The 27609-nt window shown below is 51.4% G+C and overlaps 1 protein-coding gene across 8 annotated transcripts in view; it reads right to left on the bottom strand.

The window, feature by feature from the left end:
* The window catches only part of PAX2 (paired box 2), a 76645-nt gene extending 49552 nt beyond the window's left edge, over positions 1-27093 (bottom strand). For 4 of the 8 annotated variants that reach the window (XM_058671255.1, XM_004579955.3, XM_004579958.4 and 1 more), the window contains exons 1-3: positions 26966-27093; positions 23346-23514; positions 22450-22647 (exon numbers count right to left, since the gene is read on the bottom strand). In XM_058671255.1, coding sequence (XP_058527238.1) covers positions 22450-22647; positions 23346-23514; positions 26966-27008 — 410 coding nt within the window. In that variant the 5' untranslated portion in view covers positions 27009-27093. The remainder of the gene's footprint in view (positions 1-22449; positions 22648-23345; positions 23515-26965) is intronic. The other 4 variants (XM_058671256.1, XM_058671254.1, XM_012925466.3 and 1 more) reach the window with 1 other exon arrangement.
* Positions 27094-27609: the final 516 nt, after the last annotated feature.

The raw sequence follows: 27609 nt of genomic DNA, 5'->3' as shown, positions 1-27609 counted from the left end.
CTCCATCTCCCCTCTCTTCGTCTGTCTGTCTGTCTCCTTGCACCCTGAAGTCCCACTGAGGCCATGCGAGTTTATTGATTCCTGGGAGCTGGGGGGGAAGAGGGAAGCAGGGCTGGGGTGCAGGCTCAGGGATGGAAATAGAAGGCTATAAATTATTTGTGACAGGAAAGCAATAGTGGCAGAGTGCTGAGCACAAGTCCTGTGTCACTATTAGATTCCTTTTAGCCTGATGACACTGTAAAAAAGGTTAAGTGTCTGCTGGAATCGTACACCTGGGGGGCCGGGGCAGCCTAGGAGCAGAACAAGCCACTGAGAGCAGGTATATCAATTCTCCAGGCCAATAATATTCCTCTCATTGATCGCCACGCAAAGTTCAAAAATCTCATTACAGCCAGGCAGACCGGGAACTTTTTACAAATCAATAGAATGATATAATGTATGTATACTTAGTACAAATGTATCTATTCATCTATCCATCCATCCACTGTCTGCCTCAGGGTTTCCAAGTTAACCTACCCATCATATTATGTTATGTTATGTATGATACTCTATTGCATTATATTATATGATAATAAATGGTGTGCAAAAACTCCCCCTCAGGTGGAAACAAACCGGGATCCTATTAGCATAGAGGTGACCTCAGACAGTTCACCTTGAAGGGAGCAAGGTGGCAGCATTTCCAGGACAAGGCTCCAGCCACAGCACCACTGTCTGCTGAGTACCTGCACCATGCTAAGCAATGTTTTAAGTGCTTTTTGACAAAGGGCTCTCTTAACCTTCCCTGCAACCCATTCTGCATTTAAGGCATGCTGTAACTTGCCCAGGATTGCCCATTTAGTAAGGGTAAATTTGGGATTTGAGTTCAGGAAGACTTACCCTGGCTTCCATATCCTTAACCACTTAGCATACTGGTTCTAGGGAACAGAGACACTCAGATGTCTAAACTAGATTCCACATCCAATCCCTGTTCCTCACTGGCAAGTGGGAGTGATTACACCTGCTGGAAGCAGCTGCTGGCAACACGGATACATGGGATCTCATAGCATGTTCCCAGGAAATCCTGTCCCACTCCCTACATCAGACCATCTTTCATTTTACTTTTTGACATTTATTTATTTATTTTGAAAGGCAAAATTACAGAGAAAAGGAGAGATTGAGAGAGAGAGAGAGAGAGAGGTCTTCCATCTGCCGGTTCACTTCCCAAATGTCCTCAAATGCCAGAGCTGAGTCAGTCTAAAGCCATGAGCCAGGAGCTTCCCTTCCTCCAGATCTCCATGCAGGTTCAGGGACCCAAATACCTGGGTCATCCCGCACTGCTTTCTCAGATGCATTAATAGGGAGCTGGATAGGAAATGGAGCAGCCAGGGCAAAAACGTACAGGATGCTGACCCTGCAGGTGGAGCTTAGCTCACTACACCACAGCACCAGCCCCTTGACCTCCTTCTTAATTCTGGAATTATTTCTTAAAAGAGTAGCAGGCAGGTTGCAATCCTGGTCACATAACTGGTTTTCTCAAAGGATCTCAGGAGCAAGATGTCAAATACCCACATCTGTGTTACGCACAGGACTGAATCAGCTTAATCCATTAAGTCCTCCACTTTCAGTTTTATATATTTCAACAACATAATCTTTATTTCAAAGTTACTATTGTAAGTGGTATTTTTATTGCTCAATTTAAGCTTTCATGGGTGTCCTTTAAACAGGACAATGGGACATAACGGGTTAAGTTGTCCTGGAGAAGACTGTCTAGTTTAAGCCTTTGAAAAAAAAAATACTGAATCCCCAGGACAGGAAAAGCGTGTCCCAATTTGGTAAACGAGCAGGTCCCGCTGCCTAGGCCACGTAGTGGGTAAAGCCTCTGTCAGTGATTTCAGCCCGCCTCCCTATTTATTGTACACTGGTTCATTCTAGTGAGCAAAATTACATTTGCTTCAGCAAAAAATATTTTGTCCAACTCCTACAGGTAATTGGTCCAGCTCAAATCTTTTAGCGCTGCCTGACTCAGACATAGCCTTGAGGCAAGTCAGCAGCGCAAACAGCTGGAGACTCTTCACAGCAGAACTTTAGGTGCAACATCACAGATCAGCCTGGAAATTGTCAGCCCTCCTGCAGACGGTCCTTGCTCTGAGAGCTCTAAGAACTGGATTCTCCTCTTCCGGCCTGCCAGGAACTGGAACACTGCAACTGGCCCCCTCCTCCCCACAGGTGCCCAAAGGTAACAACAGCATGCACTTGTCTGCGGTTTAAGGCACACGCTGTTCAGTAGGCTGTGGCTTTGTGGTTCAGGCAGAGCTTCTCCGTGCTTGCCCAGGCTCACTCACATGCCCTGGGTTTTCAGACTGGTCAAGGGACCACATGTCAAGTAGGCCTCTGTGCATGAGAGTGGCCACTGGGGAGGATCAGGCCATCCTCCAGACCTGGGGGTGATCTCTTTCAGTCCAGCTGGAACACACAGATTCCAGGTGACCCCAGTTCTTTCCTGGTGTGTAAAGAGTCTGTATCTCTGGTGTTACCTCTCAGAAGTCATCTCTGAACTCCAAAAAAACTAGAGCCCAACCAGGAAACTTGCTGCAGGGTTTCCTCCAACCGAAAGGGAGTCCCAGGGGCTACTGGCTAGGGCAGAACCCTGATACCCACTTCAGAGCCCTTAGATTAGAATTTTTGAGCTTGAATACTGGAATAACTGAGTCTGAGCCAGATAGGGTGGAAGGTACCCTGTCAGTGATCCTGGGGACCTTTATGAGCATCTAGCTGGAGGCTTAGCGACTAAGCCAGCTCCCAACTCTTGCCTTGTCAATCTCATTCTCTCCATCTATCAGTCCTGACTCTAATCAACATTGTCACCAAAATTCCGCTGGAGAAACCAAGCTAGAAAAATTAAAATCATTTCAAAATGGTCTTGGGTATACTCCAGAATGGCAAACTCCCAGTGTATTTCTTAGACACCATACATGTTGTTGCGTCAACTTAGCCTTCTAAAACTGGCATTGAGGATGATAATCCTGGGTACCCAGGCCAGAGACAGTTTACCAGGCTACACAGGCCATGGGGCTGGCCCAAGGGTGCAGTAATGATGGTTTATATAATAAATAGTAAACATATGGATTGATTTAACTTCAAGATATGCTTAGGTTTAAAAATTAAGGGGTAATGTGTTTAACTAACCATTTGGAAACCCGTCTGTGGTGCATGCCAAGGCCAGAGCGTGACCAGACTCTAGCTCCTCTCGCCACTGGCCCTGCCCTCAGCTGTCAGGGCCTCTGGTTGGGGCTGCCCACCCCACCACGGGCCTGCTCCAAAGGCTCAGGGGCTGCTAGGTGTGATGGTGGATCATGTGCTACAGCCACAGATTCATTGCTGTGAGCAAGGCCCCACGCTTGGTGCTCAGCTATCCTCCCTGTCCCTCCACCGACAGCCAGAACCCTGGAGGACAGCACCTTATGCCTCAGCAGCAGCAGACAGAGGTCCATGAGTGACTACCTGACCTCTCTTCCTCCGGCGTTGCCCACCTCGCCAGGACCCAGAGAGTAGCCAGCATTCTGTCTCTTCCTGAAACAATGCCATGTGGAGCAGTGGGCACTGGGCACAGGGGTTAACAGTTGCTTGGGGCACTTGCATCCCATATCCAAATGCCCAGGTTCAAGTCCCAGCTCTGCTTCCAATCCAGCTTCCTGCTCACACATATGCTAGAAGACAATAGAGGAAGGCTTAAGTGCTTGGTCATGTGGTAGACCAGATGGAATTCTGGGCTCCTGGCTTTGAGTTGGCAATTTCAGCTACTGTGGGCAATTGGGGAAGCAACCCAGTACATGGAAGATTTGCGCGCTCTCTCTCTCTCTTTCTCTCCCTGCCCCATCTCTCTCTCATATATATATATATATATATATATATATATATATATATGTATATATATGTATATAAATAATAAACTGTAAGTTTATTTTTTGAAAGCAGAGAGTTATGGAGCAAGGGGAAGACAATTGGAGAGGTCTCTGATCTACTGGTTCATTCCCTAAATGGCCACAATAACCAGTGCTGGGCCAAAGCCAGGAGCTTTTTCCAAACCTTCCATATGGGTGGCAGGGTCCCAAGGACTTGGGCCATCATCTCCTGCTTTCCCAGGTGCATTAGCAGAGAGCTGGATCAGAAGTGGAACACCAGAACATGAAACAGCACCCATATGTGATGTGGGCATTGTAGGTGGTGGCTTAACTTGCTGTGCTACAACACTGACCCCTCTGTCTGCCATTAATCAATAAGCAACTAAATCTATAAGTAACTTGTCTTTGGACTCGAGCAGCACGCAGATCATTCAGTCAGGCTTTACTCCTGGGCTGAAGTCCTTGCTTTGCAAAAGGAAATGTAGCTGCTTCCTGTAGATCACAGGAGAAATTCAAGACTCCTGGGTCTGCCCTTCAAAATCTGCCCTGATTTGGTGTTGCCCTGGGTCTCCAGTCCAGCCTGCTCTGGTGCCCTCCTGCCCTCAGGGTCCAGCCAAGGGCTCAAGGCCTTGTTTTCCTGACTCAACTCAGTCTCCCCTGGACTCTGGGTTCTGCAAGGACGGATACCGAGTCTGTCACTCACATCACCGTCTTTCCAGCTCCTAGCAACAGGCCTGGCATAAACAGAATCACAGCACAGCGATCGGGTGAATGCCAGAGGACTATTATCTTTGTCAATTTTAACAGTAGCAGAGCCTTAGCAGACGGAGTGGACTATCATGTGTTCCCCGTATACCAGGCCCCCTGCTGAGAACTTCCTCTGGGTTAATTCTCAGAACAGCTGGGGGAGATTATTTTTTTATTTATTTATTATTTTTAATTCATTAATTACATTGTATTATGTGACACAGTTTCATAGGTACTTGAATTCTCCCCACTCCTCCCCAAACCCTCCCACCATGGTGGATTCCTCCACCTTGTTGCATAACCACGGTTCAAATTCAGTTGAGATTCCCCCATTGCAAGCATATACCAAACATAGAGTCCAGCATCTTATTGTCCAGTCAAGCTGGGGGAGATTATTATCCTTTATCTACCATGGGAGTAGTAGAGGCTCAGAGAGATTAGGAAACTTGCCCACGATCACACAGCTGCTAAGTAACAGAACTAGAATTTGAAACCCAGTTGTGGGCCCGGCGGCGTGGCCTAGTGGCTAAAGTTCTCGCCTTGAACGTGCCGGGATCCCATATGGGCAGCCCCACTTCCCATTCAGCTCCCTGCTTGTGGCCTGGGAAAGCAGTTGAGGACAGCCCAAAGCCTTGGGACTCTGCACCCGTGTGGGAGACCTGGAAGAAGTTCCTGGATCCTGGCTTCAGATTGGCATAGCATCGGTCGTTGCGCTCACTTGGGGAGTGAATCATTGGACGGAAGATCTTTCTCACTGTCTCTCCTCCTCTATGTATATCTGACTTTCCACTAAAAAAAAAAAAAAGGGTCCTGCGTTGTGGCCTAGTGGCTAAAGTCCTCGCCTTGAATGTGCCAGGATCCCATATAGGCACCGGTTCTAATCCCGGAAGCTCCACTTCCCATCCAGCTCCCTGCTTGTGGCCTGGGAAAGCAGTCAAGGACAGCCCAGGGGCTTGGGACCCTGTACCCGCGTGGAAGACCTGGAAGAGGTTCCTGGTTCCCGGCTTCAGACCGGCTCAGCTCTGGCCATTGCGCTCACTTGGAGAGTGAATCATTGGATGGAAGATCTTCCTCTCTGCCTCTCCTCCTCTCTGTACATCTGACTTCGTAATAAAAATAAATCTAAAAAAAAAAAAAAAAAAGAAACCCAGTTGTTTCACTCCATAACCCATGCTACTGACCACTGGGTACAACAAGGCAGCCACATCCAGGACTGTTGACAGGAGCTATGAGAGTCTATGCCTGAAGAGACAAGTTGCATATAGCAATAGTAAAATCTAACACATTCTTATCTTTATAAACATAAGTTTAATGAATATAAATGATATATTTTATATAGACATAAAATAGTAAATGGTAGCAATAATAACTATGATGATAAAAACAATGTCATTTATTTCATTATAAGATAGGCATTATAACAGATGCATTTTCTCATCCAAGTTCTAAATACAGCTCTGCCAAACAGGAACACTGTTTTACATATGAGACAATGAGGAGGGTAAGCAACTTGCCCAAGGTCAGATGCTTAACAGCACTGAAGCCAGACTTTGGATTCAGACCTGCAACTCCAATGACTATAGGCTGACCTCTTCTGGAAATTTCTATATTAATATTTCTTTCTGCTAAACTATATGTGCATGGATAAGTTTTCTGCTCTAGTCTTTGCAAAACCATGATCCAGACAACTGAGGAAACACATAAACGATGAACAAAACTGCATGCAGCTCTGATCTGAAACATACTTCCTTCGGGGGTCATGTGCCACAGCTGCATTTGGTAAGCGTCCTATCCATACCACAAACAAATCACACTTTTAGATAGCTGCATATTTGATCCACGTTGGTATGGTTTGGGGGTAGACTTTCCAAATCTTCCCTATCTACCTACCTAGCTCTCCATCTATTTATCTACCTATCCACACACACACACAAACACACACACACACATTCCACATCATGTACGTTACAACTGCATAATGATATTGCACATAGATGTGTTTCTCAGCTTTCACATTTTTAGAAAACACTTCTGAGATTAGTCTATCTTTGCTTTGATGTATCAAACCAGTATTTATAATAGTGTGCATATTTATCAAAATCTACTTCCTGATTATTTACCAAGTTATACCTAATTCTGTCACATAATAGCCACAGGGAGTCTGTACCCATCTCTGCTGTCTTCCTGGGCCACTCAAAGTTCTCATACCACAGCTGTGTTCCCATGCTGCTCTGTGCACCAGCATGGGTGTGCGTAAGCGTGCCTTTGTACAACTGTGCATCCCTCTCTGTGGCCAGGACAGGGTGGGGGCAGGGGCTGTGGAAATGAGAGAATTATTAAATACCAAGTAGAGGTGCAGTAAATTCCATTGATTTTATAAACTCCAACTTGTCTTCAGTCTCCTTCCATTCTTTATCCTGGGGGCATTGCAACAAAAACCTATTTTAAATACATTTGCTTCCCCTTTCCCCTCCCCAAAAAAGTGTCAATATTTTATTTGGATTTTTAACTTCACTCCATAACAGTTGTTTGACCTCCTGACTCATGTGAGTCACATAAATTCTGGGACTTTATTCAGGAGCCATGTTCCTGCTATTGAATAAGCAATTTGGGAGGGTGAATTAATGACTTGTGCTGTTGCTGGAAAGTCCCTGAAGAAATATTAAAATTGCTTGCAGACTGAATCGATACTCAGTGAACACCCAGCAAGAGGGCCTCGGTTCTGGAATGGCCACAGAAGGCAAGCTCAGTAAAGGAAGGGGAATTCCTGCACCCAGCTCAGCCAGCAGACCCCCTGTCCCCACCCTGCCCTCATTCCCTAGAGCTCTGTCATTTTCCAGAACAGCCAAGTCTTACTAAACCTCAGCTGGGAAAAAGCTGATTTCTGTCTCAGAAAGCAGGCTCAGGGGACAATTTACTCTCTTAGAAGCAATGAGAGCCTGAGGTCTTGCTGGAGTAAGGTCCAGACATCCACCTGCTGGAGAAAGGTGATGGGACTGCTGCTGTCTGGCAAGCTGCCCTGTGCCTGTGGAGGCTGTGGCTGTGAGCGCGCTGGGCTGGGTGTGTTGTGAGGTGGTGTGCTGCTCTGTTGGTCTGATTCTGCAAGTCTGAGCACTGTTTACTATCGCCTGGGTGGCCATGTGATGCTGGCCTTTGTGGTTAGGTGTGCCTGTGGATGGAGAGTGTGAACTCTGTGTGTGTGTGTGTTGCTGTGGGATGCATTGTGTCAACACATTCCTACAGCTGGCTTAAGGTCAGTTACCTGGTGTGTCATGTCGCGGCATTGTACAGAGGTGACTGCACCTTGTGTAACACTGAGCTGGAGGAATTTGAGTATTGTTCTGTGGCAGGGTCTGTGTTTTTGCTTTGAATTATTATGTTCATTGATCATATCAGCATCTTTTTTCCCCCATAATAGGTGTCTCCAAGATTAGGTTAATGGTAGTCTCCTTGGTGATGTGGGTTGAGTAATGGTGTTGGATCTGGGTGGTGGTGTATGATTCAGTAATTGCTTTTAATCGCCTTCTCAGTGTGGACATGAGTGAGAAGGTCCATCCTTTAGCTCTTTTTAAGCTTATTCTGGTCTGGCCATAGGCACTGCTCCTTTCTAGAAGCAAACCTCTATAGGTCAAGGCAAACCCATTTCTGCTGCTCGAATACACAATTCTACTTGTCTCAGAAGCAAACTGCCCCTCCTCTGCTCAACAGTTTTGAATCCCCCCACCACTAATCCAGGTGCCCACCTCCTTCTACCTGTCTAATTTAGAAAGTGAAGACCCTGGGTCAATTCCTTTGCCTGTCAAGAGTCCAGATCCCCTGGGATTAAAGAAGGATGGATGGGAATCAACTCCCCAGACCCAGCAGGGACAATAGCCCAAACCCTAGCTCTGCCCCACTCGCTGCAGCTCTGACCAGCAGGGCCTTCTTCCCTCTCAGTAGCCCCAGGGGATGTGGCTTAGTAGCGGCTTGTACCAAGGGAGGGACATAAACCCAGGGACAGCCCGGGCACAGGTGCCGGGAGTGGCCTTTCACTAGGGCCCAGGGCCCATGTTCTTGGCTCATCAATACAGGAATGAGTGCATGGCTGCAGATAAGACCGTCTGATGCACAGAGTCCCCAATGCGATGACTCAAGTGTCTGCCTCCTCTGCTCCAAATGCGATATGAAAATGTGGCCTTGCAGACATACACGGGTTTTAGAGCACAGGTTCAAATCTTAATTCTGGACTTGGCCTGTGCCCTTGAGCACATACTTAACTTCTCTGTACTGCAGTAACCTCACTTACAAACAATCCTAAAAAACCCGAAGGGGTCGTTTAGAGATTTAAGTCAATGACTATATGCAACATACTTAAAGACAGTCCCTGCTGCAGTAAATACCTGCCAGCTATGATGATGATGATGAATGTAAGAGCTTATTAGGGAAAGCAGCCATATGATTGGCATATGCATGTATACAAAAACATACACATGTGCACTTAAATTCCAAAGATAAAGCAATGTGTATGTGTGTATGTAAATGTGTGTGAGTGTGTTTAAGCCAAGAAATGCAAAGACCATAGTCAGACAGCACAGAGGCAGGTGCAGCTCTGCCTCTGACCTCTTTTCCACCTGGACAGTGGCAGCAGCTGGGACTCAGAGCCCCCACCTCCACACATTTCCTTGTGGGGGCAGCAGACAAGCTTGAGTGGGTGATGGGCAGAAGGGGGGAAAAAAGGATCCTTGAGCTCTTGGGATTCAAAGTCAGCTCTTTTAGAAAATTTACTTTCTAATCTTCAAAATCTGAGGGCATACATGGGGGATACTGGCACGAAGGTATTAAAGATGAGAACTAGGGGAGAGGTCAGGAGTGACCATGAAGGAGTCCAGTGTGGAGCTCACAGAAGTCCAAGTGCTGAACTTGATGACCTGACTCAGTTAACTGTAACAAGACCAGTGCTGTGTGTCGGCTTCGTCATCTAGGTGGGAAACAGCAGGACAAGTTCCAGAAATTTTGCCTTACATCTTTGTTTTTGCAAGGCACAGAGGAAGTACAGAATCCGCAGTTGTCCTGGCACTTTCAGTCACTGCTCCCAATAGACTAAGCCCAAAGTCCATTTGTTTCTCTGAATTTTCCCCCCTAAAACTTTTTACCTCTCAAGGAAACAGTTACTCTGATGCTCAAACTCCCAGGCTGCTCCAGAACATCCAGAGACACACGACAACAGCAGGGAGAGCTGATCTGAATTTGTGCAGTATTTGCTCATCTCTCCCCATCCTATTCCTGCATCTTTTGTCTTTTCTCTGTTTTCTCTCCTCGGTTCCCCTCCTCCTTCTGGTCACCTCTCCTTCCTCTTCCCTCTCTGACATTTACAAATCAGAGGAATGCTTCAAATCCATCAAGTAAGGACTTTCTCCACTACCCTTTCATTGTGTCTTAAAAAAAAAATGCAAAGTACCACAATCCACGAAAATGCCATGAAGCCCAGAAAATGCCAATCTTCAACTCTTCAAGCAGCACAGGCTCACCCAAGAGACTGAGGGTGCAGTTGAGCGAAACACCCATACACGCAGACACACACACATGCATGCATGCACACATAGAGGCCATTGCTCGGGGGATAAGAAGCCACCTGTCGGACTGACTGTTCCGGGTTAGGTAACTATGTCCAAGGCATTGTCTTATTCTGGAAATAGAAAGAGCAGGCCTCCTTCCTAAAGGCAGTTGGGCTCACAGAGGACTCTCACAATCCTGTTTGTGGAAGAACCTTTAAGCTTTTCCACCTTTTTTATTTAAAAGATCCCAGGTTTACGCACACAAACCAGAATGCACACACATTGGCATAAACACCTCACAAGAAATACACACCTGATAATTACCTCTGCGATAAGAATAACTACCATTTATTGGTCACTTATGACATCCCTGGTGTAATTCTAAGCTGGTTGATGTGGCTTAGCTCATTCACACCTCTCCCCCATGAGAACACACGACAGAGAGGCACGATTGTTACTGGATTATATGAGGGAACATCAAACACTTCATGGAAAATGGAATTTAAAAACTACTCACATTTTGTATGAACCTTTTGAAGCCTCCTGGGATTAGTAAGAGAACTGAGGTCTAGAGAGGTCGTGAGATGGATCCCTACTGTGTACTTGGTGACCAGGGAAGCTGTCTCGTAGCATATGTGAACTGCCTCGCTGACTGTGGGTGCTTAGCAAAGGCATATTGAATGAATGAATACACAATCCAAAGGTCTATCTATTAGGAGTCTGATAGTTTACCTTAACTTGGCAAAGAGGGTCGTGGCATAACATGTTAGGCTGTGCCTATAATGTCAGTATCCCATACAGGTGCCAATTTAAGGCCTGGCTGCTCCACTTTCAAAGCAGCTCCCTACTAACGCACCTGGGAAAGCAGAGTAAGATGGCCCAAACATGGGTCTTGCTTCCACATGGGAGACCAGCCCCGGGTATTGCAACCATTTGGGGAGCAAACCAAAAGATGAAAATTTCCCCCCATACACACACTGCTCTATAACCCTACCTTTCAAATATTTTTTTCTTTCTTTTTTTTTTTTTTTTAAGACTGGCAAAGACTTCCTCATGGGAACCCAACCCAAGAACAGCTTAGACTTATCTGGACTAATTTGGGAAGAGGAAAGCACCACCAGCTCCCACTAGCAGCTCTCTGTGCCAGCCCTCCACCCGACTGTAGGGCCTGACTCTGCCTCCTTTCCAATCAGGAATCAGGCCTGTGTGCTCCCGAGACGTTTTCTAACCACAACCTTTTGCTTTCTAGAATATGTTTTTTCTCCAAACAGTTAGTTCTCCAATGGCTGCTTCTGTACCTGGATTAAAAACTGAGAAATTCAATCATTTAGGAGGATGTTTCTAAAGTGCCTGGCTTTCAGCATCATCTCGACAATCTTCAACGTTGACTGACTCAAGTTTTTGGTTTTCAGCCAGATGTTTGGGAGTTACCACAGCCAGTACCATTTGCCAGCAAATGCCCGTGCATTTCCAAGAGACATATACAAACACTCAAGAGAAAAAGAACCATCCAGATCACAACAGACTGAGCGGGGGCATGGGCAGCGGTGATTGGAAAAATTCAGCCAAGCAGATGGGTTGCCACCTTGGAGATCCAATAGAACGTGGGCCTGGCTCATGAGTTGTGTGTTTTAGACCTCTAAAAACCTCACACAGCTGGACCCTGGGGTACAGGACAGAACCTTATCTGACCCCCGCCCAGTGGAGTTGACAGCTCGATTCCAGCACCGGCACTACAGGTGCAGCCATGTCACCTGGTGTCGGTCCTGTTGGACTGTGCAAAATTTGGTGTCTCCCCTGGTGTGTCCCTGCACACATGGATTCCATTTGTGATTTAGTACTCTGCCTTTGTCGCCTCTCCTGGCTCCATTTCCTTTCTCTCTCTACTTTTTAAGTCTGTGTACAACCTCCTTATCCAAAGGGCAGCATAGGGCTTCTCACTGATAGATTCAGATGATTTTTCTCACTCAACTTTTCTCTCCCCTCAGCTTAATTTATGTCTCGCTAAACAGGAGCTTTGAGACTTCCATTTAGTAGGGCCACCACTCCTATCCAGGGGACTGTGGCACTGACCTGGACCTTCTGTCCAGGGACACGTATATTCTCAGGGACCAGAAGGCTGGAAGTGTGCTGTGTGTGCAGGCATGCACCACATTTTCCTTGGCCTGTGCCTCTGTGCTCAACCTCCCCAAGGCAGTGCCACTGGGCACCAGATGGAAGAGCCCAGGGAAGCCAAGGCGCAGACAGCAGCCACCTCCTCCAACTGCCAAAGACCCAGGCCCTGAGCCACTCCCTGCAGATGCTGCTCAGATCCTGTAGGAGCAGACCCACACTGGCCTTCTGGAACTGGGCTTCTCCCTCCAGAGGTTCTCTCCCATGTATTTCATCTCAGAGCTGCAGAGGGGGCTTGCAAATCTAGAAGTCCCAGGCCAGATTTGGGGGAGGTGGATTGGTGGTGAGGGAGTCCAGGAACTCAAAACAAGGTCCCACCCCTATTCCTGAACCATCTCTTCCCTTTTTCTCCTTCTCTTGAAGTCTTTCCACACTCCTCCCCACTCCTAACTCCATGTGACCTTGAGCTTTGGCCTCTCCCTTCCCACCAGGATTTGTCACAACAAGGACAGCACCTTGGGGGAAGTGGTTACCTGGCCCAGAGACCAGTAGTCCAAAGGGCCAGCCCACCATTTCATTCCTAGAAATAAATCCCACTGTATTTGCATTTTAATTTTCCACATAAACAAAGACCCAGAGTACTCGCTTGGGCAGCATCACTGGACGGATTTAATTAGAAATGAAAAGTTTATAGGGCCCTCTTTAATACGACTAATGCTCAGTTAACATTTATCACAGGCAGATGCTGGGATCGTCTTCTCCAGGCAACCACTGGCCATGAAATGAATTTCTCCCAACTTTTCTTGTACCCACCCTGGAGGTCATCTCGTAAGGAGTCAGTGTGACCTTCCAGGCTGCCTCTTTGGAGTCATGTTCAAGGGGAGTGAGGGTAGCAGGGAAAAGCAAACATGGTAGCACAGGGTGAGAAGGCAGGGGCCTTGGGGGAGGAACTGGACTCCTGGCCCAGAGCCCTGTGTGCAGCCTGCAAATGGGCCAGGAGGCCTTAGGGCCTCCTCCTGCCTGTTGCCATCTCCTCTCACCTTTCTCTCTCTATCACCCAGGACTTGGTTACACTTTCCCTCACAGGACCTTAGTGCTTGAGATAACAAACCCATGTCCCAACCCTGGGCATGGCTCCTTCCCTCTGTCCTCTGTGGGGGCCAGGCTGCCAGGGTGAGTGGGTGAGCAGGTGAATGGGTGAGTTGGGAGGCTGCCTGTTCTAGTGTCAGCTTGTTGGAGGCCAGGGAACATGAAACCTTGATGGGTCCCTGGAGGAAAAGATGGCCTTCCTTATCTTATCACATTCTCTCTCCAGTCAGAGCCCACTGAGATTGATCTCCTAACCCAAAGCAGCCAAGCTGGGTGACAAGGAAGTAGGAGGCAGTAAAAAACAAGAGAGGGGCCCTCCACTCAGAAGACAATAAAAGGGACAACAGTCTTGGGCTCTGTCCCTACAGGAACCATGCTGAGCCTTAGGAGTCAGCAGTAGCTACCACTTCTGGGACAGTAGCACATGTCCACTGCCCAGCTGGCACACACACACACACACACACACACACACACACACACCCGTCAGCGCACCTCCTGCCCACTGCTCACACCTAGCTCTGAGCCTGCACACAGACTGTGGGGGACCCACAGGACCCTTCTCCCACTCTCTTGGGCTAGCATTCCCTAGCCCCTCCAGTGGGTAGGCTGACCAGTAGATGGCAGGGACATCCATGTTGGGTCCAAGCAAGCCTTCAGCCAGAGATGTCTTGTAGCACAGCAGGACATCCAGTTCCTGGCCCGGGGATGGTGAGCCTTCAGAGCGAGCGCTGGGATGCCAAGGCATGGAAACAGCCTCCTGGCTTTCCAGCCACCACCAGGCCACATGCACTCCACAGCAGAGCCACACAGGAATGCTGGCTTCTCTGTGCGTGAGAATTAACACACAAGCCCACGGGACAAGGGTCTCGCCACTGACCACCTCCCTGGTGGGGCAAGGCCAATACCATGCGCAAGACTCCAGGCCTCCTTCTGCTTCCTTCACCTACCTGACAGATACAGGCTGGACAGCTGGGTCTCATATAGCCCCTGGGACCAATGGGGGCAGCACCAGACTCAAGGAGAGCTGCACCCAGCCTCACTCTCATTTGCTCAAGCCCTGGGACCCCCTTTTGTCCTCCTACTGGAGGATTCACCACTAAGTAGGGAAATCAGGCTCTCCCTGCCTCCTGGCGCTCAGTCTCAGAGGCCTTCTGGGAGCTGGCTTTCTCTGTTCCTGTGCAGTAATCTGCATCTGGGTCCTGGACTGAAGGCAGGCAACGGAGCAGGTCCAGCAGGTCTGGGGCACAGAGACCCAAGGCTCCTGCTCCTGGAGAGAGCTTTAATCTGGGGTCCCAGAAGTGTGGTCTCCCTCCCCTCCTGTTGACTTCTCTTCTGCTTGCCAGAGATGCAGTCAGGCACCTGCACTGCAGCAGTACCACAGCCTCTGCCAGCCAGCCTGGCCTTGTGCGGGAAAAGGAACAGGTGGCCCCCATGATGCCCTGTGCTCCCTCTCAGAAAGGACAGTACATCTCTGCCCCCTCCCTCCATGCCAAGGCCCCTCCCACACCACTTCCTCTGCTCCACCCTCTTCTCACACTTGCCTACCCTTCCCTCCCTGGCTGGTCCTGCTCTTTTCTCCTCTGTCACCAAGCTGGACCCTGGCAGCTTGGACCACCAGCAACCTGGAGCTCCGGCTCCTGCCAGCCACTTCCAAGACCTTACAGGGGACCGAAGGCCCCCAGTCAGATGGGTGAGTCATCCAATCCCTCCCTTTCTAAGCTCAGTACTTGCCCGTTTGCTCTGGCCATCACCCCAGTCCTAAACAAGCCCACCCAAGTCAGTGCAGTACCCAGGCATCCCCCTTCCACCTTCCCATCCTCTTCCTCATTTTCTGTCTCCTTCCACACATATCACCTTCTCTTCCCTCGCCATGAGGAATTACACACTGTCCTCCACATTCTTCTCTGGGAGCTCTTGGACTAAGCAAATGCCTTGTCCTCCCGTGTTCCCTGCCCTGAGGTTACTGCTCAGGCCTAAAGCAAACAGGCAAGTTTATTTCATTACAGAGATCCCAGGCTGCCCATCGCTGGCCTATGCATGGAACCAGGCCAAAACTGTTGTTTTGTTCCTTGGCTAATAGGGTACTCTTGGAAAATGGAACATCCTCTCATGGTGTTATCTCTTAGAGAAACAAGAGAGATGTGTGCGTGGCACAGATGTGTGCTGCTTGGGACGCCTGAATCCCATCTCCAAGTGCCTGGTGGGATCCCTGACTGCTCTTTTCCTAATCAGCTCCCTTCTGCTGGGGAGGCAGCAGAAAATGGCTCAAGTACTTGCATCTGTGCCAACTCAACAAGCAACAGCCCAGTGGCATTCTAGGCTCCTGGCTTCTGCGTGGCCAGTGAATGGAGGGTCTCTCTCTCTCTCTTTCTCTCTCGCTCTCTTGCTCTCGCTCTCGCTCTCTCTGCCTTACAAACAAAATAGGCAGAAGGGGGCTGAAAAGAACAAGCATGCAGTTATTAGGGGGATTGTTGAGGATACGTTATGCGCAGAGCTGGGCTCCACAACCACTCTGTCTCCTTTCCTCCTCCCTGCCTCCTCTTACCTGAGAGGTCCAGAGGACTGCTAGGGAAGAAATTGAAATCCACAGAGCCTGCTCCTTCTCCTCCAGGGACAGGCCACTCTCTTCTCGTCCCCCATCCCCATCCCCTGTTCCCAGCTCTCGCCCTCCTCTCCAAGGTGTCTGCCATTGCCCTCATGCCCCACCTGGGCTCCAAGTCTTCTGCAGTTGCCTGCAAGGATTTCCTCTACCCAGGTCTCCCAAGTGGATGCAGAAACCCAAGCCCTCAGGCCATCACTTGCTTCCCATCCAGATACATTACCAGGAAGCTGGATCAAAAACAGAACACCTGAACTACTCAAACCAGGGCTTATGTGGGATACTGGCCTTGCAGGGGGTGGCTGCTGTGCCCAAAGCAAGGTACTGTGCCCAAAGAAAGGGCCTCTTCTTAGCATCTGGGAGACTGGGCCTGGGGTCTGATCCTAGGAGAGCTCCGCTCACCACACTGACCCATGCTGAAGTCATGCCCTGCTGAGGCCCTGGCCTTGTGGGATGCTGAACCATCACTTTGGAAGGGAGAGTGTGCTGGGAAGAGCATCTTCTTAGCTGTGTGTACATTTGACTGCTAACTAATCCAATCAATTGGGCTGTGACTCAAGTGTCACAGTGAAGAGGAGTGCTGATCACACCACTACCTAGCACAAAGGTGGTTTTTGCTATAGCAAAGTCCTCCTTATCAGGGGCTAACTGAACTGCAGTTTTACAGAGCACACAATAATCAAAGGGAAGTCCAGCTTCAGTTTGTCTAAATCATGAAATGAGCAATGTTCAGCCTTGAGTGATTGCCTTGCTGACTGACCAGGTGGACCCAAGTACAGACCAGGACAGCCTTGACCTGTGACTGTGGGTATTATGCCCCTAGGGCCTTTCCCCCTTTCCTCATCCTGGGCGCTTTCACCTAGGAGTGGGCCCAGGGAGCCACACACAAAGCTACACACATCAATCGCTACATCTGGTGACCAACATAAGTATTCTGCCTAGGCCTGCCCAGTGCCCAAACAGCCTGACCAACAGCAGAAACCAGATTCAGCCCCATAGTGTGGGCACAGACAGACAAACCCCGGGTGATATAATTTGAACCTGCCCATTGTCTCCCTCCTATCCGGGCTCTGGTTGTGATCCACTCCTCTGGCCTCGGGAGACTTTGCTCCCCCTTGACACAACCGTATGGCTGGGTCAGCTGTCTCGGGCAGAACTGTACCTGCAGCGGCTTCTCCTACAAGAACCTAAACATGGCTAGGAAGTGTGGAGGAGGTATGAAAAGAAACAGCAGGGACTCAAAAGAATTCCCAGGTCCAAGGAGCATCCTTGACTGCGTTCTAAAGGATAGGAAGTGAGAAAGGAATTCTGTCCAGTACACATATTTTCCTCTTCATCTCAAATTTCCAACACCAAGTGACAACAAGCAGGGAGCTAGGGACAGACCTGAGCATTAAGAAAAAAAGTTACAGACTAGTTAGAGGCCTGGGAGCAGACAATGAGGCCCCTGACTTAATGTGTTAGTGCTACTGAGAAGGCTGGGGAGCAGGACCTGCAGCCATGTGGGCTCATGGGAAGTCCCCTTTGCAATAGACAGGCTTTTGGATGGAAGGAGAGGGGAGGAGAAGAGAGTATGACGATTTTTCCATCACTCTTTTTCTAGAGACTGTATTATTTCAGTCCAAAGCACACACCATTAGACATACAACCGTGGGTACCACAACAAGCCTACTCCTCAAATGCCTCCCAAATGCTTGTTCCTTATCACCCCAACTCCAACAGTCCCTTTTCTGCTCCCCCCACCTGTGCCAAAACACACACCAATCCGCTGCCCTCCCTAATCTTCTCATCTCCAGGCACCCCCGTTTACCTTCTCAAGGGGCTGCTCCTGCCTGGTCCCAGCCCCACTTGGCTAATTCCCCTGGTGGCCCCTCTATTGAACTGTTGTGTTGTCCATTTCCCTGTGACAAGGGCTCTGGTTACAGAGTTATTGATTGGTTCTCATGCAGACAGATGGGCCCTTCCTGGGCGCCCACCGAAACCCCGGGCTGTATGGGCTGATTGTTGCCTCTCTGGGTGTAGGATTACATCGGGAGACCACCCTCCACGTGCCTCCTTGGCCCTGGCCGTGGACGGTAATAAATGGAGGCAGCCTGAGCGATAATAAAAGCAATTGAGTAGGTTACCTGTGCGGACACAAGATTTATGCCTCTTCATATTTGATGTGATTGTTTTATTGAGTTCTTGGAACAGTTGGGATTGCAATTTATTTATTTATTTGAGGTCTCCTCCTCTCCTTTCTTCTTTGCATCTCCTTCCAACACTAGTCTTCCAAAAACCGCCTTATTAGCAGCAAACTTGCTTGCCCTTCAGGGCAGCCAGCTGAGATAAGAACTCAGGGCAGCCAGTCATGGCTCTCACCTGAGAGCCGTTTTGTGGCCTGAACACCCACGGAGCCAGCCACAGGGAGATAGTCAGACCACTATGATTGCCGGCCAAGAAGGCCAGTCTGAAATGAGTGAGGAAGCACAAATGGGCTGCTTAGGAGGATGACCCTAGCTTGTTTTGAGGAGTAACAGCACTGGTCATCAGCCTGGTTCACTTGCTTCTTTATCGGTGGGTGACCTCAATACCCAGGACCCTCTCTGGAGAAGGACTGGGACAGCATGGGGGAGCAAGCTGTGCTTCTCAGACAGAAGCTGGCAGGTGCACCCACCTTCAGAGTCCCTGGAGAGCCAGGCAGGCAAATTCTCCATCCATATCTTTCCCACTCCTCTGTGGGTAGGAGTCTTTTTCATCAACATGTCCTGGCTGGCTGCCCTAAGCCAAACAGCCCTAACCCCCAAACAGCTGTAAGGGTATGGAGGTATGACTGGCAAAGCCATTCTAGCCCAGCTTCATGCCAAGCCAGGTCTATAGCATCAAATATACAACATTCTGGAATCTGCGTTTCAGACAAGGAGGAACAGACCATATCCTGGCCAATGTCTTTACCGTTCCCTTGACTAGTGGCAGGTGTTTCCAGCTTATCTGGAAAGGTCTCTCTGTGAATAACTAGTAGACCACCACCACTGCATTGCTAAATGTCGGAGAAGATCTGAGACAGACAAGGGGTGGAGTGGGGAGAACAACTGAAGGGATTAGTTGGGCAGAGCCAGGGCTGCAGTTTACCAAAAGTCGGTGCAGTAAGACACAGACCGTGTACGAGTCTGCATCCCTGGAGATCTAGGGACAGAGAGTACCCAGATACCAGCCGCATTACAAAAGTGAGAGGGCCATGGCAGCTTTACTCTCAGCTCCTCAGCTCAGTGCCAAGAGCACGCTCAGGGCTCCCCAGGAACCCGGGAGGCTCCCTGGAGCCCTTGCCTGTCTTTCAGACACGACGTTCACTGCCCGGCGCACAGCCAGTTCAGCCAACTTCGGCACATAATCAGGAAAACCCTTCCTGCCTTGTCAATTGCTCAGTTGTGTAACCACACAACTTTCCCCCCTCACAGTAGTATGGATCTCCCTCCACCCCTTCCCGCTATGGGCCATTTCCCACCCCAGATTTCACTTGAGAATCACCTGTTTATAAACACCCACACTCTACAGCAGTATTAACCAGCCGGTAACTCCATATTCAGCCATCAGTACCCCAGTCTTCAGGATTCCAACAAATTCCACTTGTTAGGTCACCTGGTCAGCCCCCAGGATTTTTAACAGTGACTTCCCTATGAGAATTTGCTATAGCAGAACACAGGTTGGGTGGCCAGTCTTTATCGTGACAGGATCCAAGAATGCCAAAACCATTTTTAAACCATGAAAAACAATTTAGTTTATAACCATAATACCACATTTCAAGTGTGGTGACAGCATCTGTTTTGGGGAAGAGATGAAAAGCTTTGGCTCAGGTGGGTGAGCATGTGTGGACAACCCTTCTGGCCAATGCTGACCCCTGCTCACCCTCACTCCTAACTTTTACAAAGGACCAGGCACCAGGAGCACCTCCCCAACAAAGAGACTCTAAACTCAGAAGCCCCATTCCTCGGGGCACCACACTTCCTCCCAGGGTCAATAGCAGCTGGTCAGGCTCTCCCCATGCAAGATTTCTCAAAACCAAGAAAGGCTAAAGTGCCTACCATAAATGATCTCCTGCATGTATCAGGCTGTAGGATTCAATGACACTTCATTACAGATTAAACCCTCCATCTACAGGGATGAGGCTAAGGGTAGGGTGCCCAGATGCATCCGCCCAAGCCTTGACTCAACAACACACTGCAAAAACTCAGAATTCTTTCCACAAGTGAATGACGCAAGGATGCTGGCCTGAATCAAAATCGAGAAGAGCCTGACTACCCCCACTTGACAAAGCAAGCCATGAAGCCTAATGTGGACCCAGGACCAGCGGTTCATGCTGCCAAAAGTTGCTCTGCCCGCTCCTTCTTCCTCTCTAACAACACCTGCCCACAGGTGGCTGTGTGCCCACACCTCCAGGAAGCATGCATGGCCCTCAGGTGATAGGGTCCTGCATAAGTCTGCAGCTGTCAGTGCTGTCAAACCAGGGCCACTTACTTCTTGTGCTGCTCACTCACCTCTTCTCCACTTCTCCTGGGTGCACCTCCAGAGATCCTGGAGGTCCCTGTCCCCGGCCCACCACGGCTTTTCAGACAGAAAGTCCTGAGCTAGGCTCCAAAAACATTTTAGCCAGCAAGAAGGATATGTTGGGGTGAGGGTGGATGAGGGGTAAGGGACAGGACAGCCAGACCATGGCACCTGCCCCTGCTGCTCTGCTCCTCCACCCCAGTCAGGGAAAACATCTCTACAGCTTCGCACATCTCAGAGGCCTCAGAAGCTAGCAAGTCTATTCCTGACACCAAACATTTCTCTCAAACATCTCATGAGCACCACCACCTCCCCAGTCCAACAGCGCTGTCCCTCTGCCTGGCCACTTGTGGCCCCTCTGCTTTCCCCTCAAAGACCTTGGTTTCAACTTGCTCCCAGTGGCAGCAGCTGGCCAGGAGGCTGCATATCTGGACAGCAGGGAAACAAGTCTTTGTCCCTTTCTCTTCCCTAACTGCCACTGGGGTCTCAGCCCCAAAATCTGCCCAGGCTCCTCTTCTAGTTTTAAATGCAAAGGATCCACTCCTCTCCTCTTCTCCCACTCCACCCAGGCACTTGCTGCGGCTCCCTTGGAAGGTGAGCGGGAGCCCGAGTATCAAATCGCTGTGCTTTCAATACCTGGCTGAGCCTGGCCCAGGGAGCTGCTGGGTTTTCGGAGGGTGTATAATTAGCTGATCAGTATTATGTTATCCTGTTCATAACTGAATAACCATTTTAATACAGATGGCACACTCTGGGATAATTTCTGGGGTCGCCTCGCAGTACGTTACAGCACGAGTGTGGCAGAGGGAATCTTCTTTAGCCAAGGTACATTCTACCAGCTAATTTTACCTGCTGTTTTCAAGATGATTTGGGATAATTCCATATCATTTGCAAAATATTTTTTTAAAAAGCCCTTCATACGTAATGCCAGATTCAGAAAAAAAAAAGATACCATCTGATTTATTAGCTGTCTTGATAATGAGCCTAGGCAGAGTACAAAGCATAACAAGGGCATGAAACCGTCAGCCCTCTCCTCAACTGGGGGCTGTGAGGGACCTGTTCCTGACCAACATGTGATTTAAAAGGCCGGCCGGCTATGCAATGTGATGCCTGCCTGGGTTCCTCGTCGTGACTGCCCGATTGTTTGGTGGCTGCCACGGGTAGGCACACTTACTGGACTGTACATGCATGGAGTGTGCACCTGGGTTCTCCCAGCGCACACTAGGGGTGGTTTGGGGAGTAAAAGACCCAATTCTCCTACATGTCAAACTGATTCCAGCCTGTCGACTGCAGGAGCCCAAACCTGTCCCATAACGAAGGAAGATTTAAGCAGCTTCAAGAGAGGAGGTTGGGGGCATCTCCCAGGGTTCATTCTCAAGGTCCTGGGTTCCCCTCCCCTTCACGGCATCCCAATCCTCATCCACCTCCTCTGCCCCCTGCCAATCTCTAACTGGCAGTTGGCATTTGGTCTCTAGGCCTGCACAGAAGTGCTTGTAGGAGAAAAATTTGTACAGAGCTGGCTAATAAGGCTGGCTCCTGGGAAACAATCTTTGTGGGAGCCAGCGGGCTGGGAGGACAGAGGAGTCAGGATAGGAGCCTGTCCCCCAGGGGGAAAGGAGCCTGCCTTTAGAAAGGGCAGTCTGTTCAGTGGTCCTGAATAGACCCAGGGCATTTTAAAGGCCTTGGCTGCAGGCTGTGATTGTCTCTAGATCATGGAGTCTTAATTACCACAAACACTTGGATTCATTTCCAGGACACCAGCGGGAGTAGCCTGGCAGGGAGACAGCCCTGTCTGTCTGTCCCTCTGTCTCTTACTCTCTTTTTCTGCCTCTCTTGCGTTCCCTCTGTCTTGCCCAGAGGACTTGGGGCTGAGAGCAAGGAGGAAGGATGGAGATCCGGTGCCAGAGCCACCCCACATGCAGGAGCTGGAGTCCCACCCTGCAGGCCCCGCGGGTCGGCTCACCTGTTGATGGAGGAGACGCTGGGTACCGTGTCGTTGTCGCAGATGCCCTCAGCGAGGAGCCGGTCGCGGATCTCCCAGGCGAACATGGTGGGGTTCTGCCGCTTGTATTCAGCGATCTTGTCCACCACTTTGGGCGTTGCCACTTTGGGCTTGGAGCCGCCAATTACGCCGGGTTTGATGCTGCCAGTCTCGTAATACCTGCCCCAGAAAGGCCGGTGGGATCAGCGAGAAGCAGGCAGGGGCAAGGGGCGGAGGCTGCAGGCGCCCGGGCGCGCAACCGCTCTTCCGCCAGAGGCAGCCGCGCACAGGAAAACGGCCGGTATGGTTGAGCCTACCTCCAGAGGGCTTGGCTGGCAGCGAGGGAACACAAGGAGGATGTGCCCTACTGGACAGGGCCACCCCAACTACCCACAGCTCGAACCGGGAGGTGACAGCGCTGTTTTCCACTGGGGAAGAGCGGAGGGGCCCGCGTTGCGGGGCTTCGGCACCACCTCCAGCCCTTTGCCTTGAGTACACACGCCCCTGGGAAACCAGGGCCTTTTTGCCTTCCGCTAGCTGCTTTTTCTCCTCACGGGCCATTTCGGCAGTCCTACCCCATCCTTTCTCGACCCTCCCCTCTCCCCGTTCTCGCCATAGCTGGGCTACAGAGGGCGTCCCTCCCTTTTGGAAGCCGGTGCGCTCCCAGAGCGGGCTAGCAACAGGACGCCCGATTCCTCAGTTGCTTCTGGGCCCTCGGCCACCCCTTGAGCACCGTCTTCCAAAGGAGCAGCTTTCTGGACCCCTCAGGACTGGGGATAGCTCCCTAACCCGCTCGGCGGCCAAGTCCTCGGGCCAGAGACCCTGGGCTGGCGGGGGAAGGAGGCGGAGCGTCTCCCGGGGTAGCTCGAGGCCCTCACCTGCCCAGGATTTTGCTGACACAGCCGTGGCTGACCCGCAGCTGCCGGGAGATGTCACAGGGCCTCACACCCTGGTGGGCCAGCTCCACGATGCGCTGCCTCACCACGTCTGGTAGGGGCCGGCCGTTCACAAACACCCCCCCGAGCTGGTTCACACCCCCGTGCCCTGCTGGGGAGAGACAAGAAAAAACACAACACCCCACACACAGCAGGGACCGGCCATTAGTCAGAGCCCGGGGGCCGGGACCGGCCAGCGGAGCAGGCAGGGCGGGACAGACATGCTCCTGAACTCGCGGCCCCCAAGCACTGGGGGATGAGAATAGGGACGGTTGGGCAGTGGAAATCGGGCAGCGCGCACGCCTGGGAAAGGACGCAACATTAGCACCAGTGTACGTGAGGGAAGCAGTGTGGACGGGAATGAAGAAGCCAGGGTACAGAGAAAGAGGGGTGAAGGTTAAGAAAAACAGCGCAGGGTAATTGATGCCAGCGGGAAAGAATTTAGGCACTGGGGTAAGGGATGGGTTAAGAACTGGTGCGGAGCGGGATCCCGCCTGCGCCGCAAGCATGGGGGCATTAGAGCCCGCAAGGGTTGGAGGCAGATGATTTGGGGGCGCTGAGGCTTGGTTGTGTCTCTGAGCACAGACAGGGGTTTAGTGGCTGACCCACACATATGCACACCCACACCTCTGCTTCCTCTTTCATTGTACTGATTTTTGATAAAAATTTCCCTACCTCTTTCTCTGTGTCTTTTGGTTCGGTTTGGTTTCCGATCAAGGTTATTATTATTATTTCTTTATGTCTATTATTTTTATATATGAGGGATCCCATTTCCCCCTCAGCTCCCTAGTGTCTAAAGTAAAAAAAGGAAACAGGTGGAGAAAGGAAGACGGGAGAGGCAGGGGCCTTGATCTCCTGCGCTTGGAGACAGGCAGGCGGCCGCAAGCTGGGCAGCTCCCGGTAACAGCCGGAGATTGCAGGCTGCCGGGGCTCACCCCACTGGCGCAATGTGATGGTCTTGGGACCCCTCTGTCTCGCCAGGTTGCGCAGCACAGGCTGCCCTGAAGGGCTGAGGACTCCTGGAGTGTTCTATGCGGGCGGCCCAAGCCCACATGGACCTCTGACCTCATGGACTCCCGGCAGCTGCCCAGGAAACTGAGCCGCAAAAGCGCCTGTGCTCTAAGCCAAGAGAAGGGCACTGGATCTCCGGTGGAGCTCAAGCGCAGGCTGCCAATGCAGGGGGCCAGGCCCTCGGGCGCTGCGGGCGACCCAGTCCCCTGGCCTGCAGCCGCCTAAAATCCTGCACTCAGATCCATCAACCGGCAGCCGCAGTCCCTTTGCGAGCCAAGCGCGGAGACTTCTAGCGGCGGAATGTGGCCGCACCGGGCAACCGGGTACTCCGGCCCTGCCAGCCGCAACCAAGTTTCGGAGAAAGCGGGCACAACTGCGCTCACCCCCATTTGTCGCCATCCCCTTCCAGAGGGACCCAGAACAAGCTTGGGCGAAACTCCAGGGGAGGGGCTTCCAGCCCGGCGGCCCCCCAGGAAGGCCGGAATCATCCTTTTTACCCGCATCTCTCTCTAGATCACCCCATCTCTAGTCCTACTCCCCACGCCTCCCCTCCACCCAAACCCCAACCATCAATAATTTAGACCCTGGGAGAACTCGCGTTACCGGTATGAAAAGGCGGCAGCTGCGGGTAGATTAAAGATGAATAATTCAGCCCTCTCGGGCTCCGGCCCAGTCCCTCGGCCCCAATCTAAGGGGTGGGGATGGGAAGGGGACACTGCAGGAGTCCAGGGCAGGGGGTGGGGGGTGGAGGGTGGGCCGGGAGCCGCCGCAGATTCGGGTCGGCAAGAGTCACTGCCACCGGAGCCGGTTGGGGCTGTGGCTCCTCACCCGCCGTGCCGCCACCGCCTGCTGCCTTCCTTCGACCACCTCCTGCTGGCCGCTCTCCCCCCCCCCTCGGATTTCTAAGTGGACCCCCAAGGGCGCCTGGGACTCGGTAGATCCCTGGCAGAACCGGCCTCAGAGGAGAGCTGTGGCAGCCGGCTACAAGATAGCCAGGCAGCCAGGCAGGCGCAGGGGAAGGCGGCGTGTGGACTCCAAAAACGACCGAGGCTTCCCGGCCCGGCTGGAGCAGATCAGCGGCCTGAAGCCCCCTGGCTAGGGTATCCTGTGATTGGAAATTATTTAAGAAAATATACTTCATCCCAGGAATGCTTAAAAAAAAAAAAAAAAAAAAAAAAAAAAAAAAAAAAAAAGCTCTCCCTGTAATGCTAAACATTTCTTGGGGAAAAAAAATCCAGCTCTCCCTCGTGGTTTCTCTGGTCCTAGGAACAGACCCAAGCAAGGTCTAAAAAGTTTCCTTGTGTGAAGTTCCAAATTATCCTTAACCTACAGATAAGGAGGGATTTTTTAAATTTTATTTTTAAAGGAGGGATTTTCTATTTAGAATCTTGTTTATCTTTAGAGAACAAGACAGATTGTTCCCCCCAAAATCTCATTATTTTCTGTGCTAAAGGCATGCATTAAATAATTCCAATCTTATTCCAATATTCCAAGACCCCCTTCCCTAGTCTTCTATTTTTGTTCTCTTTCGTTCATCTGCCATATTCTTTCCATTTTCATTTTGTGATTTCCTTTCCCTTGTTTTGACTTTTCTTTCCTTTCGCCCTAGCGTCAGCATTTGCCTTCCTTTTGTTCCTACTCTCTCATTTTTCTGCTCTTCGCTGACCCCTTGGCCAGGTGGCTGTGGCCTGTTCCCCCCCGCCAGGAACAGAACCGCACTGTACCCGGGCGGGTGGGGGGGGCGCTGGGCTGGGACCGCTGCACTGATCCCTTCTCGGGGACTTCAGTTTCTCCTGAGCACCCCTCTTTGTTTTTAGAGCATCTCTGGGACTGAGGCCGGGAACCAGAAATGACCACCACAGCTTAGCCAGCCTCGGACTCCCATTGCAACATAAAAGGAAAGGTGAGAGAAGGAAATGTTTCAAACCAGCCCACAAGATCCTAGGCTGGGCTAGAAGGACCCAGAGCCGGTGGGAGCTGAGGGCCAGAAGGGAGCCCACTCCACCCCCAACTGCTTCTTAGAGTCCAATTGTCCTGACATTAAGGTTGCCCCTACTCGAAATCTCCCAGACACCCACCAGTCTCAACTTGCAGAAAGGTAGAGAGGTAGACAAGAAGAAGGCAAATAAGCGGGGAACAGAAAATGCAACATCCTCCAAACTGCCTGCTAACTAGTGCCCCAGCCCAGTGCCAACCGGCTGACCAGAGAGCAGGGTGCCTGGAACCTGGGACCCAAGGCTGTGGATCACACGATCTACGAAGGAGCAGGTGCAAGGAATAAGGCAGGGGTTGAGCACCAGGGAAGGGAGGCTGGCAGCAGAGCAATGGGTGGCAGAAAGCAGAAGCAGGGAGAGAAGCTGGAGTCATCTGAAACACCCAGCGAAAAAGGATAGAGGAAGAAGGAAAGGAGGGACCTAGAGAAGTCAGCTTGGCCTCTGAGACGAGCCCAAACACTGGGGGGCAGGGAGGGGGATGCAGGGCCCTGCTGGGAGTGGACGGGATAGGACCCAAGAGCCCCTAGCCGGGACAGGAGCCGGGCGCCAGGTACTCACGGTGCATCGCGGAGAAGGGGTCTGCTTTGCAGTGCATATCCATGGGGAGGCAGAGGAGCGGGAGCAGCGCGGCCGCCGCCGCCGTGTCGCCTCGCAAACTCAACTTCAGGACTTGAGGAGAAAAGGGAGGGACGGTGGGGGAGGGAGCGTGAGCGGGCGCCGGGCTGCTGCGGGGCGCGCGGGGGCGGAGGGTGGGGGGGAGCCGCGCTGCGCTCCCCGCCGGGGCTGGCCACCGCAGTGGCCGCAACTTCCCACCGTCGGGGCGCCGGGGCTGGGCGGTCAGCAGAGCGGCTCTGGAGCGGTGGGCCGGGCCAGGGGGGCCGGGGGACGCATGGCTCGCGCGAGCGGCTGTTGCGGCCGGGGGGGCTGAAGCCAGGCGGGGCGGGCGGCTCGCTCAGCTCCCTTGGAACCCGGTCATCCGAGAGCCGGCGGTCGGAGAGAGGGCGCGGGGAGGGGGGCGGCCCGAGGGCGCTGCGAGGGGAGCGGGGCCGCTCCAAGTGCGGCGAGTTGGCGAAGTTGGCAGAGAAGTAGCAATCCCCGGGATGTCCAAGCGGGCGCCCGCGCGAGGGGAGCGCGCGAACTGGGCCCCCGCCCCCGGAAAAGGCTGGCGTAAGCTGCCGCGGCCGCGAAGCCGGACAGGAGGG

This window comes from Ochotona princeps, chromosome 13, assembly GCF_030435755.1.
Source record: "Ochotona princeps isolate mOchPri1 chromosome 13, mOchPri1.hap1, whole genome shotgun sequence".
In the NCBI taxonomy this organism is placed as follows: domain Eukaryota; kingdom Metazoa; phylum Chordata; class Mammalia; order Lagomorpha; family Ochotonidae; genus Ochotona; species Ochotona princeps.
The sequence above is the reverse complement of the archived record's forward strand: the minus strand, read 5'-3'. Positions and strand labels throughout refer to the sequence as shown.